The following is a 22,495-nucleotide window of genomic DNA, read 5'->3' on the forward strand; positions in this document are numbered from 1 at the left end:
AATTTTAAAAATTCAGCAAAAACATGTGATGCATACATACATACATACATACATACATACATACATACATACATACACATGTCACATGTTTATGCTGAATTTGTTCGCCCTAGAACAAGGACAGAAGCACCAGCCTGAAGATGACGAGTGGGACCTGGTTGAAACGTCGCCAGAAATTTCCAAATCCTACACGGGAAGAAACCCGAATATGCCAAGACCGTCATACCTGTACCTGTGAAAATCTACGAAAACATATATATATATAATGAGGTTTGCCATCACTGCCCTAAGAACGAAGTTCGGTCCCCGCCTCCTCGCCCCTCTGGTCCTGGCCAGCCCCTCCCTGGCCACTCACATCCTTGAGGCATCCCATGAAGTTGTTGCTGACGGGGGATCCGGGCAGGTCCGCGGTGTTGGGACTCCCTCCGATGTAGAAGAAGTCGTCCGAGCCCAGCATGGTATAGTCCTCTTGGGTGTATCCGGTGGTGGTCAGGATTCCGTCCACGGAGATAGTCACCTGTCCATCGTTGAGTGCAGGGGTTGCGGGGAGGGGGTGTGGGGGGGGAGGGAGACAAGGAGACAACAGAGTGTTAACCAACCACAGGACTGGTGGGAGAAGGGGGTGGGGGCTTTGGGGAACGGGGCTGCCAACTTAATTTTCCGGTCTGGTTGTCTCTTCGGAGAACTTGCCAAGGTATTTCTTTTCCTCGGCCCCCCCTCCCTCGGGCTGGGTGTTTTGGGGTGGGGGAGGATGACGGACAGATAGAGCAGCTGTCAAGGGGAGAACCTCTGCACAAGATTTGATGGTCCAGAAAGGGGGACCGAGCACCATGGTCTATGTGGATTCAACCCACCCTAACACGCTCCGTTCTCAGCATGCCCACTGCACGATGTTCCGGTGAGTTGCAAAGTTGGCTCGGCCAACCAAGGGGCGCCCTTTCCTGCGGTGATTTATTTATTTATTTATTTTTATTTATTTATTTATTCTTTGTCCAATATACAATACATATGGAAGAGAATAGACACTAAGTAATATATATAACGATAGAAAGTAAAAAGAAGTAGATGGGAGGGAGAGAATATATATGATATAAGAGATAAGGAGAGAATATATATGATATATATAATATATATATATATATATATATATATAGATAGATAGATAGATAGATAGATAGATAGATAGATAGATAGATAGATAGATAGATACGGAGAGAATATATATGATATATGAGATAAGGAAAGACAATTGGACAGGGGACGATAGGCACATCAGTGCACTTATATACGCCCCTTACTGGCCTCTTAGGAACCTGGAGAGGTCAATCGTGGAGAGTCTAAGGGAGAAGTGTTGGGGGGTTGGGAGTTGACACTATTGAGTCCGGTAATGAGTTTCACGTTTCGACAACTCGATTGTTAAAGTCATATTTTTTACAGTCAAGTTTGGAGCGGTTAATATTAAGTTTGAATCTGTTGTGTGCTCTTGTGTTGTTGCGGTTGAAGCTGAAGAAGTCGTTGACCGGAAGGACGTTGCAGCATATGATCTTGTGGGCAATACTTAAGTCGTGTTTTAGGCACCGCAGTTCTATGCTTTCAAGACCTAGGATAGATCTTAGGGAGGAGCTGTTCTGTCCCCAGTCAGAAACGTTATCACAAACAGGTCAACTAGTCCATTCGCTCTCCCCCCTGCCCAAGTAGACCTTACACCATTTCATCTTGTCTACAACACTCCGTGGCCTGCATTGGCTGCCGATCAATTTCCGGTCACAATTCAAAGTGTTGGTTATGACCTTTCAAGCCCTACACGGCATTGGACCAGAGTACCTCCGGAACCGCCTGCTACCGCACAAATCCCAGCGACCGATAAGGTCCCACAGAGTTGGCCTTCTCCGGGTCCTGTCGACGAAACAATGTTGTCTGGTGGGCCCCAGGGGAAGAGCTTTCTCTGTGGCGGCCCCGACCCTCTGGAATCAACTCCACCCAGAGATTAGAACTGCTCCCACCCTCCTTGTCTTCCGTAAACTACTCAAGACCCACCTATACCGCCAGGTATGGGGGATTTGAGACATATAATTTATGTTTGGTATGTATGTGTTGTCTGGTTTTAATATGATAGGGTTTTAGTTATTTCTTTTAATATTAGATTCGTGCCACTATAATATTGTTTTTAATCATTGTTGTGAGCCGCCCCGAGTCTTCAGAGAGGGGCGGCATACAAATCTAAGAAATTGAATTGAATTGAATTTCTGACAGATGGCAGTCTAATCTCTTGAAAGGCTCCAGGGATGAAGCTCCCACAACTTCCGAAGGCAACTTCTGTTCCATCGATGGATTGTTCTCCCTGTCAGAAAATTTCTTCTTATTTCCAGGTTGAATCTCTCCTTGTGCAGTTTCCATCCATTGTTCCTTGCCTGGCCTTCAGGTGCTTTGGAAAACAGCTTGACCCCTCCTCTTTGGGGCAGCCCCTCAATAGAAGATGCTATCCTATCTCCTCTGGTCCTTCTCTTCACTAGACCAGCCATGCCCAGTTCCTGAAACAGCTCTTCATATGTTACATAGAAACATAGAAGTCTGACGGCAGAAAAAGACCTCCTGGTCCATCTAGTCTGCCCTTAAACTATTTCCTGCATTTTATCTTAGGATGGATCTATGCTTATCCCAGGCATGTTTAAATTCAGTTCCTGTGGATTTACCGACCACATCTGCTGGAAGTTTGTTCCAAGGATCTACTACTCTTTCAGTAAAATAATATTTTCTCATGTTGCTTTTGATCTTTCCCCCAACTAACTTCAGATTGTGTCCCCTTGTTCTTGTGTTCACTTTCCTATTAAAAACACTTCCCTCCTGAACCTTATTTAACCCTTTAACATATTTAAATGTTTCGATCATGTCCCCCCTTTTCCTTCTGTCCTCCAGACTATGCAGATTGAGTTCATGAAGTCTTTCCTGATACGTTTTATGCTTAAGGCCTTCCACCATTCTTGTAGCCCGTCTTTGGACCCGTTCAATTTTGTCCATATCTTTTTGTAGGTGAGGTCTCCAGAACAGAACACAATATTCCAAATGTGGTCTCACCAGCGCTCTATATAAGGGGATCACAATCTCCCTCTTCCTGCTTGTGATACCTCTAGCTATGCAGCCAAGCATCCTACTTGCTTTTCCTACCGCCCGACCACACTGCTCACCCATTTTGAGACTGTCATATGTTTTAGTTTCCAGACCCCTAATCATCCTGGTTGCTCTCCTCTGCCCTCTTTCTACAATCTCAACATCTTTTTTTATAGTATGGTGACCAAAACTGGATGCAGGATTTTAAGTGTGGTCTAACTAAGGCTTTATAAAGTGGTATTAGTACCTCCCTTGATCCTGATTGAACCATTCTGTTAATACAATTTAGGATTACAATGGTTTTTTTTGGCTGCCGCTGCACGCAGCTATTTCATGTTACTCTTAAACCTAGGCAAGAAAAATCAAATGTAGGCATATACACTTGGTGCAACCAGATTTAATAGCAGTAACTTTGAGAAAGACCTTGGAGTCTTAGTGGACTCCTGTTCTGCCGGCGTGTCTCAACAGCCCGTAATTACAGGGTAATTAGTCCAGGAAGACACACACCACACGATAAAAGGAAAACTCAAAAGTTTTTATCAACAGAAAAACAGAAACAGCTCCCTTTTTAAATGTCAAAGGGATTTTCTGGTACACACAAGGCACAGGTGAAATGCAATCCAATTGCTCACCCAATAACTGGGAAATTGAGCCCAATTCTAAAGTCCAGAGAGTCCACACACACAATCCTGAAGAGCAAAAACCGCAATCTTGACGAAACAATGAATCAGATAAACTGCCATGAGGCTAAAACACCAGGCTGCACTTTTATCTGTAGCACTAATTACGGCAGCCCCACCCAACCACAGGTGGCCTCATTTTCTCTTGTAATAATCCTTCAGTTGTTGTCTCCTATGCATCACTCTACGCATGCGTGGATGTGTCATCAATTCTTGTTCAGAATCCAGGGATGATACAGATGACTGATCTCCTCCTGGGCTGTCTGCCAAACTCCCCTCTTCCCTGTCACTCACACTTGGTCAGAGGAGACTTCGTCGGCAGATTCTACTGGGAGCAAAACAGGCCTGTGGCATGTGGATGTCTCCCCCACATCCACCTCCACATTCCTTGGGGCAGGAGCTGGGCCAGAGCTAACCACAACACCTCCAAGGTCTTTCTCAAAGTTACTGCTATTGAACCTGGTTTCACCCAGTCTAAATGTGTACATTTGGTTTTTCTTGCCTAAGTGTTAAAGAGTTTACTTTTATCTACGTCGAATTTCATTCGGTTAGATATAGCCCAGTATTCAAGTCTGTCAAGGATCCATCTGGAGCTTGAGCCCATCTTCAAGGGTGTTGGCTATTCCTGCCAGACTAGAACAGAAGGTGGATGTCAATCATAATTATAGAGCCATGGCGGTAATTAGTTAAAAGGAACAAGATGGGAGAATTTAGAGAAATAAAAGAAGCAGTGATAGAAAGCGCTCAAGCAGCAATAGTCCTAGGCTGGAAGGATGCGACAAAATGGACAATACAAAATTGGCCTTGGTACATGGTGGATCACATTCAGTTTGAGATTATGGACAGGAGGATGAATTCGGCCAATGAAACCAATTTGCAGGAACTGATGGGACGATGCGACAAGATAAGAGGACATGTGGTCAGTAGAATTCGAGACCAAGCTATAAAGAATAAATTAGAATCACTTTATAATATGTAAATAGATATATTGCTCTTGAGTTAAAATGGTATAGCCGCTCCGAGTCTTCGGAGAGGGGCGGCATACAAATCTAATTTTTTTAAAATAATAATAATAATAATAATAATAATAATAATAATAATAGACAAAATATGCCCCCATTTTGGTGGAGGGGTATGAATGTTGTCTGGTGGCGGGCACTTAAACACTGAGCACATTGTTATATATTGTGTGCTGTGTGGATGTTCTATATTATAAACATTAATAAAAATACTTTATTTTTTTAAAAAAGTCGTAATTGTAGAGCCAAGAACATAAACTCTAGTGCAGTGTTTCCCAACTGTGGCAACTTGAAGATATCTGGACTTCAACTCCCAGAATTCCCCAGCCAGCATTTGCTGACTCGGGAATTCTGGGAGTTGAAGTCCAAATATCTTCAAGTTGCCAAGGTTGGGAAACACTGCTCTAGTGATTGTGATGCTTGGGGGAAGTTGTTAACATATGAACCTATCATTTTTTTTCTTTTTTTCTAAAAAGAAAAATAAGTCTCCGGGACCGTCTTCTGCCGCACAAATCCTAGCGACCGGTTAGGTCCCACAGAGTTGGCCTTCTTCGGGTCCCATCGACTAAACAAGGTCATCTGGCGGGACCCAGGGGAAGAGCCTTCTCTGTGGCGGCCCCGACCCTCTGGAACCAACTCCCCCCAGATATTAGAATTGCCCCCACCCTCCTTTCCTTTCGTAAGCTCCTTAAAACCCACCTCTGTCGTCAGGCATGGGGGAATTGAGATATTCCCTTCCCGCTAGGCTTACAAAATTTATGCATGGTATGTTTGTATGTATGATTGGTTTCTTAAATTGGGGTTTTTAAACTACTTTTAATATTAGATTTGTTTATATTGTTTTTTACTGTTGTTAGCCGCCCCGAGTCTACGGAGAGGGGCGGCATACAAATCTAATTAATAAATAATAATAAATAAATAACTTTGCAAACTGGCCAAGTGCCAGCTTTCTGTATCATGGTTTATTTCCAGAGATGGGGCCTGGGAGCCATTTTAGAAAATGAAATGATGGTTTGCCGTGTTTTGAGGGCAGGTGAGAAAGATGACCAACTACCCAAGAGAAGAAATAGCTAGCTGGACTGCAGACAGCATTGCTAGGAGGCCTAAATGTCGAAGAACGGCCAGGTGAATCCACATCCAGAAAAAGGAGGGAATGGAATGGCCATGGTGGCCATTTTGTGAAGGCACCCACAGCAGGCTTTTAAAACTCCAAGATTGGTCACCAGCTGAAAGGCAGCTTCCTAGAGATCCTTTCAGATCCCCTGGCAAGATTCTCATCAGGGACAACTCTGTAACCTTTTATTAGCATTGTACTGAATTTTAATTCTGGGGTTTTTTTATTGGACGCTGCCGGGAGTCATTTTGGATTTGGGTGGTGCCTAAATTGAATGAATGATTATCTACGGTTGACCTATCCAGATTCCTAAGAGGTCAGTAAGGGGCGAGTACAAGTACACTAGAGTGCCTTCGGTCCCCTGTCCTATTGCTCTCCTATATCTCCTATGCCTTTCTTCTATTCCTATATCTCTTCTTCTGTTCTTTCATTGATATGTTCTATTACTATACCTTCTTTTCTATTATTTCTTAAATATATTTTACTATGAGTATCTCCTCTATAACCTTCATCATGTATTTTACTATGTGTATATAGATATACTGTATACCCACTAAAACCCTCATTGTGTATTGAACTAACTAACTAACTAACTAACTAACTAACTAACTAACTAACTAACTAACTAACTAACTATAAAAGCAGGTCGCTTTCCACTTAATGCCGGCAAACGAACCCAAAATTTATGTTGTTAAGTGAGAACTTTGTGAAGTGAGTCTTGTCCCATTTTTATGAGCTTTCTTGCCACAGTTGTTAAGTGAATCACTGAAGTTGTCAAATTAGTTTACATACAGTAGTTGTTAAGTGAATCTGCTTCCGCATTGATTTTGCTTGTCAGAAGGTCGTGTCCGTGTGACATGGCAACATTTATAAATAGGAATCGTATTGATCACGATCATGGCGAGGCTGCAACAATCATAAGTGTGGAAAAATGGCCCTGTCACTTTTTTCAGTTACTGTTGTTACTTCAAATGGTCACTAAATGAACTGTTGTAAGTCGAGGACTCTTTGTACACATGTATTGGAGCCAAGGAATTGGTCAGTTATATTGTCTTCAGGTACTCTAACATTACCTGTCTGTCGGTCTGTCTGTCATCTATCTATCTATCTATCTATCTATCTATCTATCTATCTATCTATCTATCTATCTATCTATCTATCTTTCTCTCTCTCTCACTTAATCATCTATCTATCTATCTATCTATTTGGTGGTATGGTGTGAATGTTTTATCTGGTGGTGGACACAAATCACAAAGCACCTGTTTTATGACGTGTGTGTGTTTATATTTGAAAAAAACAATAATAATATATATTTTTAAAAGTGTTGGTATAAAGCCCTACATGGCACCAGACCAGATTATTTGTGTGACTGCCTCCTGCCACATGAGTACCAGTGACAAATTAGGTCCACAGAGTTGGCCTTCTTCAGGTCCCGTCAACTAGACAATGTCACTTGGTGGGGCTTAGGGGAAGAGCCTTCTCTGTGGGGGCCCCGGCCCTCTGGAATCAACTTTCCCCAGAGATTCACACTGTCGCCACCCTCCTCGCTTTCCGTAAAAGTTTAAAGGGAGTTGAAACGCCAGAAGAGACGTCTGGAGAAGCGATGGAAGAAAAGCAAATTTGAATCTGACCGAACACTTGTAAGAGCTTACATTAAGACTTACAAAGTGGCACTCAAGGCGGCAAGATGCGTGTATCATGCCACATTGATTGCATCAGCGGAATCCCGCCTGGCCGCTCTGTTTAGGGTGACCCGCTCCCTCTTTAACTGGGGAGTGGGTTGGGGAGCTCTTGCAGAGTAGTGCCGAGGAATTTAACTCGTTTTTCGCTGATAAAGTCGCTCAGATCCAGACAAGCCTTGATTCCGATTGGACTGCAATGGCGGCTGACAACGAGTCAGTCGAAGTGACCAGGGCCCGTACTTGTCCACCTGTCTGGGTGGAGTTTGATCTGGTGACACCTGATGAAGTGGACAAGGCCATTGGAGCTGTGAGTTCCGCCACCTGTTTACTGGATCCGTGTCCCTCCTGGTTGGTTTCGGCCAGCAGGGAGGTGACACGGAGCTGGGCCCAGGAGATTGTCAACGCTTCTTTAAGGGGGGGTCCTTTCTGGCTCCCTACAAGGAGGCACTTGTGTGCCCCCTCCTCAAGAAGCCTTCCCTGGACCCAGCCATGCTTAATAACTGTTGTCCACTCTCCAATCTTCCCTTTATGGGGAAGATTGTCGAGAAGGTGGTGTCGCTCCAGCTCCAGCGGTCCTTGGAAGAAGCCAATTATCTAGGCCCTCAACAGTCAGGATTCAGGCCCGGCTACAGTACGGAAACTGCTTTGGTCACACTGATGGATGATCTCTGGCAGGCCTGGAACAGGGGCTTGTCCCCTGTCCTGGTGCTTCTTGACCTCTCAGCGGTTTTCGATACCATCGACCATGGTATCCTTCTGCGCCGGCTGGAGGGGTTGGGAGTGGGAGGCACTATTCTTCAGCGGTTCTCCTCCTACCTCTCCGGTCAGTAGCAGTCAGTGTTAGTGGGGGGTCAGAGGTCGACCTCTAGGTCTCTATTATTATTATTAAAGACCTATATGTGCCACGAAGCTTGGGGCCATTAGACCGTAGCCTCCCTGTCCGACGAGCGTAGTATGTCTTGCTGTGTGAATGGGAATGAATGATTTTAAATGTTATTAGAGTTTTTAAAGATTTTTACCTAGATTAACTGGATTTTTTAGATATGTATATTGTTTATTGTTTTGATATGTTGTGAGCGGCCCCAAGTCCTCGGCGAGGGGTGGCATGCAAATCCAATAAATACATAAATAAATAAATGGAACACGGCCTGAATTTTGATCACATGAGGCTGCGACAGTGAAAAAAAAATGTCCATGCTTTTTTTCCCCAGTGAGGTCGTAACTTTGAACAGTCACTATACGAACTGTCGTAAGTCGAGGACTGCCTGTGTAAACCAAGAAAAATCCGTTCTTGTATTCAGAAAATTGGAATTACGGATAAGCTGCCCTGCTGGAAAAAACCGAAGTCCTTGCTTGTCTGTTGTTTTACCCCTGCTGCCGTCCGCGGGCTTTTATCTTTTTTATTTATAGCAAGGAGATTGGCTCGACTTGGGTTGGGTCCCAACCACAAGGCCACTTAGGGCTGTGTAAGCTTCGCTGAAGCCCATGGAAATGCAGGGAGGCTTAATGGCTGTTTGTGGGTTCCAGCTTCCGAAGGCTGGACGGAGAAAATTGGTATTTGTTTGAGTGTGTGTGTGTGTTCTGCATCTGTCCACTTCCTGGGTTTTGTTTTTCATTCTTTGGAAAAAAAGATGAGAGAAGGGAGAGGCTTTGTTAAGCAGGATTCTCAAGGGCTTCTTCAGACCAGCATTTCTGTCGCTAAACAAAAGGCAGTTTGTTCGGCCAGCCTCTCTCGATTTTTATGACCAGTGGCAAGGACAATCGCTGCTGTTGTTAAGTAATTGTGTACACTGAGTCGGACTTCCTGTTCACTTTTTGGGAAGTGGGGGTTTTCAGAAATCAACTAGTTTCAAATGGAGCTGGGGTGGTGCAGTACAGGGGTTCGAATGTAGTAGTTCAGGCTTAACTCTGCCGACCGCCAGGAGTTTAATTCTCACCTGATGAAGGACTCAGCCTTCCGTCCTTCCGAGGTGGGGAAAATGAGGGCCCAGATTGTTGGGGGCAAGAGGCTGACTCTTTGTAAACTGCTTAGAGAGGGCGGTAAAAGCACTGTGAAGCTGTGTATAAATTCTATTCTATTCCATTCTATTCCGTTCTATAATAATAGAATAGAATAGAATAGAATAGAATTTTTATTGGCCAAGTGTGATTGGACACACAAGGAATTTGTCTTGGTGCATATGCTCTCAACGTACATAAAATAAAATATTCTATTGTATTCCATTCCATTCTATTTCCACTATACTATACTATACTATACTATACTATACTATACTATACTATACTATACTATACTATACTATACTATACTATACTATACTATACCATACTATACTATACTCTGCGGAGTACAAATCTAATTAATAATAATAATAATAATAATAATAATAATAATAATAATAATAATAATAATATGATCCACTGGAACTTGTGCCGCAACTACCATTTACCAGTGGCAAAGAACTGGTGGGATCATAAGCCCGAAAAAGTGGTCGAAAATGAGCAAGCAAAACTACTGTGGGACTTCCGACTTTAGACTGACCGAATTCTGAAGCATAACACACCAGACATTGTGATCGTGGAGAAAAAGAAAGTATGGATCATTGACATTGCAATCCCAGGAGACAGCAGAATTGAGGAGAAGCAGCTAGAGAAATTAGTGAAGTACGAAGATCTAAAAATCGAGCTGCAACGACTCTGGCATAAGCCAGTGAAAGTGGTCCCAGTGGTCCATGGCACGCTGGGCGCAGTGCCAAAGGATCTCAGCGGACATTTGAAAACCATCGGAATTGACAAAATCTCCATCTGTCAATTGCAAAAGGCCGCTGTACTGGGATCGGCAAACATAATTCGCCGCTACATCACGCAGTCCTAGGTGCTTGGGAAGCGCCCGACTGGTGATGAAATACGAAATCCAGCATAGTGATCTCGTTTGCTGTGTTGTACTGACATAATAATAATAATAATAATAATAATAATAATAATAATAATAATAATAACAACAGTAATAATAGTAATAATACAATACTGTACAGTACTGTACTATACTATACTATACTATACTATACTATACTATACTATACTATACTATACTATACTATACTATACTATACTATACTATACTATACTATACTACTATTCCCTTCTATTCCATTCCATTTCTTTCTATTTCCTATTCTATTCTGTTCTGTTCTAATATTCTCATCTCTTCTATTCCATTCCTTTCCATTCTCTCTATTCTATTCTATTCCTATTCCTATTCCATTGCCATGGCGGTGCAGTGGTTAGAATGCAGGATTGCAGGCTGATTCTGCCGACTGCCAACAGTTTGAACCTAACAGGCTCAAAGTTGACTCAGCCTTCTGTCCTTCCAAGACGAGGACCCAGATTGTTGGGGGCAAGAGGCTGACTCTGTAAACCACTTAGAGAGGGCTGCAAAGCACTGTGAAGAGCCTTCTCTGTGGCGGCCCCGGCCCTCTGGGACCAACTCCCCCCAGAGATTAGAATAGCCCCCACCCTTCTTGCCTTTCGCAAGCTTCTTAAAACCCACCTCTGTCGTCAGGCATGGGGGAATTAAGATATTCTTTCCCCCTCGGCTTCCACAATTTATGTATGGTATGTTTGTATGTATGATTGGTTTTTAAATTAAGGGTTTTTAGCTTCTTTAGTATTGGATTGTCGCACGTTGTTTTTATTACTGTTGTTAGCCGCCCCGAGTCTACGGAGAGGGGCGGCATACAAATCCAATAAAATGAAAATGAAATGAAATATAAATTTAAATGCAATTGACAGCTAGCTAGCTAGCTAGCTATCAATAGACAAAATCTTTTTTGGGAAAAGAATTTAGACAGCCACGGAGAAAGAGAACAAGAATACCCCAAAATCATGGCATGTTTCAAAATGATTTAAAGTTGGCCTGGTTTTAAATAGTTAACCCAGCCCTGTTGCTAAAGTGCTCTTGCTATTTCTATGGCTATTCCATCCAGCAGCTGCTAGCCTTAGATCATTCAGACCGAAATGCATAGGAAGCAATTGGATGAAACAGGCTTGCAAAAAAGGACGGCAACTCGTTTCTTGCTACAGATAATGGAAGCGGATGCTAATATGCCTGAAGATAGAAGCAGCGTTCGAAAAAATAATATTTAACCAAAGACAAATGCAACACTGTGCAATTTAACTGGTTTCACTCAGGAAAGAAGGAGTCTTAAGGGAGAGGTTTAGGCGGAGGGAAGAGCCAGCTTGAGAATTGTACTTATAAAAAGTGATTTTGGAATGTTTGGTTGCCTACAGCTTGAGTTTATGGGCTGCAAGGAGAGGGAGGTAATTGAAAAGTATCGGCAGATGCACCGTTTTTCAGTTTAAAAGGGAGAGAGATTCTACATTTAGGCAAGAAAAACCAAAATGCACAGGTACAGTATATGTGGTACAATGCTCAACTGTGAGAGGGATCTTGGAGTCCTGGTGGACAACCATTTAAATGTTGGTTATGACCTATCAAGCCCTTCGTGGCATCGGACCAGGATACCTCCGGGACCGCCTTCTGCCGCACGAATCCCAGCGACCGGTTAGGTCCCACAGAGTCGGCCTTCTCCGGGTCCCGTCAACTAAACAATGTTGTCTGGCGGGACCCAGGGGAAGAGCCTTCTCTGTGGCGGCCCCGACCCTCTGGAACCAGCTCCCCCCGGAGATTAGAACTGCCCCCACCCTCCTTGCCTTTTGTAAGCTCCTTAAAACCCACCTCTGCCGTCAGGCATGGGGGAATTGAGATACTCTTTTCCCCTAGGCCTTTACAATTTTATGCATGGTACGTCTGTATGTATGTTTGGTTTTTATATTAATGGGTTTTTTAGTGTTTTTAAATTATTAGATTTGTTCTTACATTGTTCTCGTTATTGTTGTGAGCCGCCCCGAGTCTACGGAGAGGGGCGGCATACAAATCTAATAAATAGTAATAATAATAATAATAATAATAATAATAATAATAATAATAATAATAATAATAAATATGAGCCAGCTGTGTGCAGCAGCTCCCAAAAAAGCCAACACAGTTCTAGGTTGCATCAACAGAGGGATAGAATCAAGATCACGTGAAGTGTTGATACAAGGCCACACGTGGAATACAGTGACCTCTCATTTTTCGCGGGGGATGCGTTCCAAGACCACCCGTGAAAAACGAATTTCTGTGAAGTAGAGCAGTTTTTCCCAACCTTGGCAACTTGAAGCTATTTGGACTTCAACTATTTATTCATTTATTTATTAGATTTGTATGCCGCCCCTCTCCGTAGACTTGGGGCGGCTCACAACACAATAAAACAGTTCATAACAAATCTAATAATTTACAATTTAAAATATTTTTAAAAACACATTATTAAGCAGACATACGTACAAACATACCATACATAAATTGTATAGGCCTGGGGTAGTTATCTCAGTTCCCCCATGCCTGACGACAAAAGTGGGTTTTGAGGAGTTTACGAAAGGCAAGGAGGGTGGGGTCAGTTCTAATCTCTGGGGAGAGCTGGTTCCAGAGAGTCGGGGCCGCCACAGAGAAGGCTCTTCCCCTGGGGGCCCCCAAACGACATTGTTTAGTTGACAGGACCCGGAGAAGGCCAACTCTGTGGGACCTAATTGGTCGCTGGGATTCGTGCAGCAGAAGGCGGACTTGGAGATATTCTGGTCCGATGCCATGAAGGGCTTTATAGGTCATAACCAACACTTTGAATTGTGACCGGAAACTGATCGGCAACCAATGCAGACTGCGGAGTGTTGGTGTAACATGGGCATACCTTGGGAAGCCCATGACTGCTCTCGCAGCTGCATTCTGCACGATATGAAGTTTCCGAACACTTTTCAAATGTAGCCCCATGTAGAGAGCGTTACAGTAGTCGAACCTCGAGGTGATGAGGGCATGAGTGACTGTGAGCAGTGAGTCCCGGTCCAGATAGGGCCACAATTGGTTCACCAGGCGAACCTGGGCAAACGTCCCCCTGGCTGGGGAATTCTGGGAGTTGAAGTCCAGATACCTTCAAGTTGCCAAGGTTGGGAAATACTGAAGTAGAGGAAAGATATTTTTTAATGTATTTAACGAGTATTTGGACTTTTAAAACCCACCCTTTGCATTAAACAGTCATTCTATAATATTTCTCAGCTGGAACTACATGTGATATCCTACCAGTTTCTTTAATAGAGTACAGTAGTACTGTAGAAGAATTTTAGGAATTTTTAATGGATTTAAAATTTTCAATGGATTTAAGCCCCCTTTGAAAACCTGTGAAGTAGCGAATCCACAAAAGATGGACCGTGAAGTAGCGAGGGATTACTGTACAGCATTCAGTTTTGGTCACCACGATGCAAAAAAAAATGTTGAGACTCTAGAAAGAGCGCAGAGAAGAGCGACAAAGATGATTAGGGGACTGGAGGCTAAAACATATGAAGAACGGTTGCAGGAACTGGGCTAGTTTAATGAAAAGAAGGACCAGGGGAGATAGGATAACAGTCTTCCAGTATCTCAGGGGTTGCCCCAAAGAAGAGGGAGTCAATCTATTCTCCAAAGCACCTGAGGGCAGGACAAGAAATAATGGGTGGAAACTAAACAAGGAGAGAAGCAACTTAGAACTAAGGAGAAATTTTCTGACAACGAGTGCAATTAATCAGTGGAACAACTTGCCTCCAGAAGTTGTGAATGCTCCAACACTGGAAGTTTTTAAGAAGATGTTGAATAACCATCTGTCTGAAGTAGTGTAGGGTTTCCTGCCTAAGCAGGAGGTTAGACTAGAAGACCTCCAAGGTCCCTTCCAACTGTGCTGTGGTTGATTCTGCTTTATTTTGCATTGGTGTGAGGCCAGTGGTGGGTTGCCTTCCAACTCTAATAATAATCTAATCTAATTGCTAAACAAAGGGTTGTAAGTGAAGAACTACCTACACAATGAAAATTCGCTTGCAGTTCTTCAGGAGAGAAGCAACCTAGAACTAAGGAGAAATTTCCTGCCAGTGACAACAATTAACATAGAAACATAGAAGACTGACGGCAGAAAAAGACCTCACGATCCATCTAGTCTGCCCTTATACTATTTTTTGTATTTTATCTTAGGATGGATCTGTGTTTATGTTTACATGTTTACATTCAGTTCCTCTGGATTTACCAACCATGTCTGCTGGAAGTTTGTTCCAAGGATCTACTACTCTTTCAGTAAAATAATAGAAACATAGAAACATAGAAGACTGACGGCAGAAAAAGACCTCCTGGTCCATCTAGTCTGCCCTTATACTATTTCCTGTATTTTATCTTACAATGGATATATGTTTATCCCAGGCATGTTTCAATTCAGTTACTGTGGATTTACCAACCACGTCTGCTGGAAGTTTGTTCCAAGGATCTACTACTCTTTCAGTCAAATAATATTTTCTCACGTTGCTTTTGATCTTCCCCCAACTAACTTCAGATTGTGTCACCTTCTTCTTGTGTTCACTTTCCTATTAAAAACACTTCCCTCCTGAACCCTGTTGTGATTCCGTCTGAGGCCCCTCAGGGAACGGCTGATCCTCTGCCGGCTTCCTGCTCAGAGGGGGAGGATGAGGAACAGGAGGTTCAGGCAGACGGGGAGGAGGAATCTCAGGCTGAGGGAGAGGGAGGACAGCCAGAGTCCCCCGAGAGGGAGCTCTCCCCAGCAAGCAGCCTGGATTCCTTAGATGAAAATGCACAAGCAATAATCGATCTCCGGCAGAGAAGAGCAACACAACGAAGGGGACAATTAGCCAGGTACTTTCAGCACTAAAGAGGCAACAGCTGGGTTTGGGTGTGGTGCTCTCTGGAAAGGCTGAAAAGGCAGACCCACCCTTCCTGGCTTGTGGAGTATTATCTTTGGGAGTCCTGGGATCTGGCTGTGATCTTTGGCGTCTTGGAATTCTGGTTTGTGACTTTGAATACTGAAACCTTGGGGGGAAAAGATGTGGGTCTTATTCTCTACAGTGGTGGGTGTGCCAGCAAGAAGTCTGCTGTATTGTCTGGCCATCAGGACTCTGCTGTGAAGTCTCATAGCCTGCCTGTTGGGAAGAACAAGTTTTTCTCTGTGTTTATTTTTCAAACTATAAAGTGCTTTTGCTTTTACCAGCGTGTCTGGCTGCTTTTTCCAGTTGGTGTTGAAGTCTGGGGGCACCCAGACAGAACAAACCCTATTTAATCCTTTAACATATTTAAATGTTTCGATCATGTCCCCCCTTTTCCTTCTGTCCTCCAGACTATACAGATTGAGTTCATTAAGTCTTTCCTGATACGTTTTATGCTTAAGACCTTCCACCATTCTTGTAGCCCGTCTTTGGACCCGTTCAATTTTGTCAATATCTTTTTGTAGGTGAGGTCTCCAGAACTGAACACAGTATTCTAAATGTGGTCTCACCAGCGCTCTATATAAGGGGATCATAATCTCCCTCTTCCTGCTTGTTATACCTCTAGCTATGCAGCCAAGCATCCTACTTGCTTTTCCTACTGCCCGACCACACTGCTCACCCATTTTGAGACTGTCAGAAATCACTACCCCTAAATCCTTCTCTTCTGAAGTTTTTGGTAACACAGAACTGCCAATGCAATACTCAGATTGAGGATTCCTTTTCCCCAAGTGCATTATTTTACATTTGGAAACATTAAACTGCAGTTTCCATTGCTTTGTCCATTTATCTAGTAAAGCTAAATCATTTACCATATTACAGACCCCTCCAGGAATATCAACCCTATTGCACACTTTAGAGTCATCGGCAAATAGGCAAACCTTCCCTACCAAACCTTCCCCTAGGTCACTCACAAACATATTAAAAATCACATTGCTTTTGATCTTTCCCCCAACTAACTTCAGATTGTGTCCCCTTGTTCTTGTGTTCACCAGTGGAACTGCTTGCCTCCAGAAGGGGTGAGTGGCTCCAGCCATCACTGGATGCTTTTTAAGAAGAGACTGAACAGCCCTGTCTCTGAAATGGCATAGGATCTCCTGCTTGACACGAGGTTGGACTAGAAGACCTCCAAGGTCCCTTCCAACTCTGTCATACTGGGCATTACAAGAAAGCAGAAAATATGTGATTATCAAAACATCCTAAATCCCTCCCCAACAATTAAGTTTAATGCTGAGGCTGTTTGATCCTTTCCTGGCTTTTTGTTGAGCTTTGGGAGTGCTCAGTTGAATTGTGTTTTGCTAATCTGAGTTACTGTGTATACTGGAGTATAAGCCGAGATTTTTAGCACAAAAAGTATGCTATTTTTTTCTTCCTTCCTCACTTTGTAATTCTATTCCCTTTCTTCTTCTTCCTTCCTTTCTTTTTTCTTTTTGCTCTTTTCCTTTCTCCCTCTCTAGCTTTTTCCCTTTATTCTTTTCCCCTATAAGTGTGTATAATATTTTAAAACTGCATATACTAAAGTTACATAAATTTGTACCAATGTTTACATAGTCCCTTTGTTTTCTGTATTCCCTTCCCCCTTTTATTTGCAATAAAGATTATATTAAAAAAAAATTAATGCTGAGGCTGTTTGATCCTTTCCTGGCTTTTTGTTGAGCCTCAGTTGAATTCTGTTTTGCTAATCTGAGTTACTGTAATATTCTGGAGTATAAAGCGAGATTTGTAGCACAAAAATTGTGCTCAAAAATCTAACCTCGGCTTATATTTGAGTCACTGACTTGAAAACTCCCATGCAGCATTTGCCAAAGCTGCGCAGTTCCAACCTGCAAGGCAGAGAGGAAAGAAACCTCATGGCTCTGGCAACAGGAGGCCTTTTTTCTTTGCATGGCTGCTTCTGTTCTAGCAGGCTGCACCCTCAGCAGCCTGATTGGCAGCAGGCTGAACCAATCACAGCTCCTCCTCTACAGGAAGCACTGGGGGAAAGGGCGGGAGGGTTGAAGAGACTTTCAGAACCATGGCTTCCTCTCTTGACCAGGAAGTAAAATGTAGGTTACCCATTTAAATTTGATTAATTTCTAGTAACAGAAGAGGTAATTTTGCAATAAAACGTGGCTTCGAATGGGGATGGATGTATAATTAAACCTTTTCTTCCAACTATACTTATCATACCCAATAGGATTGTTAATGCTGACTTGTTTAAAACAATACAAAGGTTAGGATAATATAAATAGTATGCATTTTGTCATTAATCATTGGTTCTACATAATTAATATGAATAGATTTACCTTTTTTTTAAGAGTAGGGTTTCTCCTTATGCAAGATAAATATCATGTAGAAGAAAGATTTTACAATTAATGATTGAGTAACCCCCAATTGCTATTTACTGATCTATTGAGATAGTAACGATTTTAACTTATGAAGTATGTTTAAAATGGAAAATCTGAATATTTATCAAATGGGAGTTTGATTTAAGCAAGGGTCTTCAAACCTGGCAAGATTAAGGCTTGTGGACTTCAACTCCCACTTTGGAAGGATTTTAACTCTTAGGTTTGCTGATTTCGCTGCTTTTTTTAACTTTTTAATTTATTGTTAATACCAGATTGCTTTTGTTTACCCTCTTTTAAATTTACAGAGCTAGTGTACTGGTTTTCTTTAAAATAAATATTCCAAAACATTTAATCTACTGATGTCTCAATTAATGTAATTTTATTGGTTTCCATTTTTATAAGTTACCAGTAGCCACTGCATTTTCTAACCTCGGCTTATACTTGGGTCAATAAGTTTTCCCAGTTTTTCTGGCAAAAACTGGTGACTCGGCTTACACTCAGGTCGGCTTATACTTGAGTATATACGGGTAAATATGTTGTGTGAATCAACTATGCATATTTAACAAATTTTCAATTTAACTAATTAGCCTTCCCCACAAATTGATGCCCCTCCAAACAACAGTGGGTTATAACCCAATCATCCCCAAGCTGTGTGAAGATGATGGATGTTGTAATCCAGGATATTCATAAGTACCTTTAAGGCAAAGGGGTGGGTTAACCATTTAAATCATGCCAACTTTAAATAATTTTAAAACATGCCATGGTTTTGAGTAATCTTGTTTCTTTTCCCCATGGCTGTCTAAATTATTTTCCAAAAAAGATTTTATCGATTGATATCAAGCTACCTATCTAGTTAGCTATCAATAGCACTTAAAATTATATACCACTTCAAAGTGCTTTAAAACCCTCTCTAAGCGGTTTACAGAATCAGCCTCTTGCCCCCAACAATCTGGGTCCTCATTTTACCCATCTCAGAAGAACAGAAGGCTGTCTATCTATCTATCTATCTATCTATCTATCTATCTATCTATCTATCTATCTATCTATCTTTCTCTCTCATCTATCTATCTATCTATCTATCTATCTATCTATCTATCTATCTATCTATCTATCTATCTATCTTTCTCTCTCATCTATCTATCTATCTATCTATCTATCTATCTATCTATCTATCTATCTATCTATCTATCTATCTATCTACTTATCTACCTACCTACCTACCTATCTATCTATCTTTCTCTCTCATCTATCTATCTATCTATCTATCTATCTATCTATCTATCTATCTATCATTTGTCTATCTATATCTAACTATCTCTCTCTCTCATCTATCTATCTATCTATCTATCTATCTATCTATCTATCTATCTATCTATCATCATTTACCTACCTACCTGCCTGCCTGCCTACCTATCTATCATCTATCTACCTGCCTGCCTACCTACCTACCTACCTACTATTATTATCATCTATCTATCTACCTACCTACCTAATTAGCAGAAGTCTCCTTGGAGACAAATGCAACCCCTGATGGCTTCATGGACTGGCCTGTGCATATTCTTGGCAGCAACATGGAAGTTGTTCCCCACAGCCTTACAGAATAGCAGTGTTGGAAGGGACCCTGGAGGTCTTCTAGTCCAACCCCCCCTGTTCAAGCAGGAGGCCCTACACCTTCAGACAAATGGCCATCCAATTTCTTCTTAAAAGCCTCCAGTGATAGAGCACCCACAACCTCTGGTGGCAAGGTGTTCCACTGGTCACTCTTGCCTTCCAGGGGAGAAAGAGAGTTCTATCTGGCCCTGAGATTTTCTTGCTCTACGACAGTCTGACCCAAGTCCCAGGATTGGCCAGGTCAGAGCTATCCTTCCAGAAGACTACATGACATAATAACATATATTTCTTGTCAGGGCAATCTGGTCTACCCAAATAAACAAGTGCACTAGAGTGCCTTCCGTCCCCTGTCCTATTGCTCTCCTATATCTCCTACACCTTTCTTCTATTCCTATATGTCTTCTTCTATTCTTTCATTGATATGTTCTATTACTACACCTTCTTTTCTATTCTTTCTTAGATATATTTTACTATGAGTATCTCCTCTATAACCTTCATCATGTATTTTACTATGTGTGTGTGTAAATATATATATATACCCACTAAAACCCTCATTGTGTATTGGACTAACTAACTAACTAACTAACTAACTAACTAACTAACTAACTAACTAACTAACTAAATAAATAAATAAATAAATAAACAAATGAGCATACTTCTTCGAATCCCAGAAGGGGTAGGGCTAGCTGATGAAATCCAAACAGCTTGAAATAGATCTATACTAGTCTGCCTTTAGTCCTTTGTCGATAAATATAAATTTTAACGCTTGATATGATAAGCTCTAATGAAATATGAAAGCTTGCCCAATCTTTGAATTGACCTCGATCAATGTTTTTTAGCATGCTTAGAAGAACATCGAGCATTCTGCTTACTTGATAAACATGAATTAAGCAAACCCTTGTTCCAGGTGCCAACCCAGTCTGGGAGGGGTTTGAGTACAGTAGGATTGTGTGTCTTTAGGAATGGAGGAAAATTTCAGATTAACAGAGTTGGAAGGGACCTTGCAGGCAGCCCCTCAAATATTGGAAGATGCTATTATGTCTCCCCGGTCCTTCTCTACCCTAAGCTAGCCCTGCCCAGTTCCTGGTTCAGGAAGAAGTGTTTTTAATAAGAAAGTGAACACAAGAACAAGGGGCCACCATCTGAGGTTAGTTGGGGGAAAGATCAGAAGCCACATGAGAAAATATTTGACTGAAAGAGTAGTAAATGCTTAGTACAAAATTCCAGCAGACATGGTTGGTAAATCCACAGGAACTGAATTTAAACATGCCTGGGATAAACATAGATCCATCCTAAGATAAAATACATTAAATAGTATAAAGGCAGACTAGATGGACCAGGAGGTCTTTTTCTGCCGTCAATCTTCTATGACTGTTTTTTATATAATGGGATCTTAGTTTACTGTTTTTATCTATTAGATTTATATACATATTGTTTGTATTGCATGTTGTGAGCCGCTCCGGGTCCTCGGAGAGGGGCGGCATACAAGTCTAATTAATGACAATAATAATAATAATAATAATAATAATAATAATAATAATAATAATAATATAATATGTTGTGAACCGCCCCGAGTCTACGGAGAGGGACGGCATACAAATCTAATATTATTATTATTATTATTATTATTAATAATAATAATAATAATAATAATAATAAGCGGAGGAATCTATTTATATGCATACCTACATCTTTACCAGCTAGGTTTCTACTTTGGCCATCTAATAAGAAGGAAGGACTCACTGGAGAAGAGCCTAATGCTGCGAACGATGGAGGGCGAAAGAAGAAGGGGACGACAGAGAACAAGGGAGCTGGATGGAGTCACTGAAGCAGTCGGCGTGAGCTTAAATGGACTACAGGGGATGGGAGACAACAGGAAGTCCTAGAGGAACGTTGTCCGTGGGATTGCGATGGGTCGCACACGACTTCGCGACTAACAGCAACGATTTGAAGAGTTTTATGCATCTAAAAGTTTGCAGACTTCATGACCTCTGAGCCGGCTTTGAATCTAGGATGCTTTTCAACCTTGGTCATTTTAAGTTAAATTTTAATTTTTAATTACCATAATTGGATTTAGGATGCATATTGTCTTCGGAGAAGGCCAGCATATAAATCCAATAAATAAATAAATAATAAATCAATAAATAAGTTGGGTGGACTTCAACTCCCAGAATCCCACAGCCAGCCAGGCAGCTAGGGAATTCTGGGAGATGGAAGCCCACCCTCCTTAAAATTGCAAAAGTTGGGAAATAGTGACCTAGCTGTTGCTCAAACATGGGTTTTGAAAATGTAAATTATAATGCTTTTTTCTTTTTAAAAAGTTGGAACTGGTTTAGTATAGGGGGTTGGAGGGAGAAGCCCTCAACAGCTCCAAAACTCCTTAGGACTCTAAATATGAGATGGTACCTTAAGAATATGGACTTTGTTTCCTAGATCCTGTTTGTCTGATAAAAAAACCTACAGGATTGCTGCTGCAAACAGGATGCTGGAGCTGGGATATATTGGGAAAATTCTAGATGATCTGCCCCGGATTGTTCAAAATTTCCTTCACTGTAGAAAACAATCTAAATAATTTCCCCCTACATATTATTCTGCTGAAAAGAAGGAAGTTTGGGAGAATGAAAGTTGTTAGTACTCTGTACATAACTAGTTGGGTTTGGCAATACGTGTATATAAAATAGACCAACAATGTATGCTTACATGTATTAGAACACTATCGCTTTAAGAGCTAGTGTTACGGATTGCCACAAGAGGGAGCCAGAAGCATGATTCCCTCTCTCAGCTATTCTGGGCTATTTCTGTTTTGTCTTTGTGACTATGCTGTAGTAAGAACTGTGTTCAAATGATGGTTTATGTGTTTGTAAACTGGACAAGTAAACTTATAGTATTGTGTATATATTGAGAGTTATTAACTGATTTAACTGTGTATGACTAGGACTGTTCTTGACTAAGATATTTGCTACTGTAAATAATATTTTCTGCATTTAATGTGTCTGGATTTTATTACTGAATTATTATCCGTATCTCTGGGTTATCAGCTGGATTATTTGCTAGACCTCCACATTTCCTC

At 41.7% G+C, this 22,495-nt stretch overlaps 1 protein-coding gene across 1 annotated transcript in view; it reads right to left on the reverse strand.

The window, feature by feature from the left end:
• The window catches only part of NRXN2 (neurexin 2), a 619,785-nt gene that overhangs the window by 354,791 nt on the left and 242,499 nt on the right, over positions 1-22,495 (reverse strand). The window contains exon 5 of the mRNA XM_070766693.1: positions 356-517. Within this exon, the coding sequence (XP_070622794.1) occupies positions 356-517 (162 nt within the window). The remainder of the gene's footprint in view (positions 1-355; positions 518-22,495) is intronic.

This window comes from Erythrolamprus reginae, chromosome 13 (assembly GCF_031021105.1).
Source record: "Erythrolamprus reginae isolate rEryReg1 chromosome 13, rEryReg1.hap1, whole genome shotgun sequence".
Taxonomy (NCBI): Eukaryota; Metazoa; Chordata; class Lepidosauria; order Squamata; family Dipsadidae; genus Erythrolamprus; species Erythrolamprus reginae.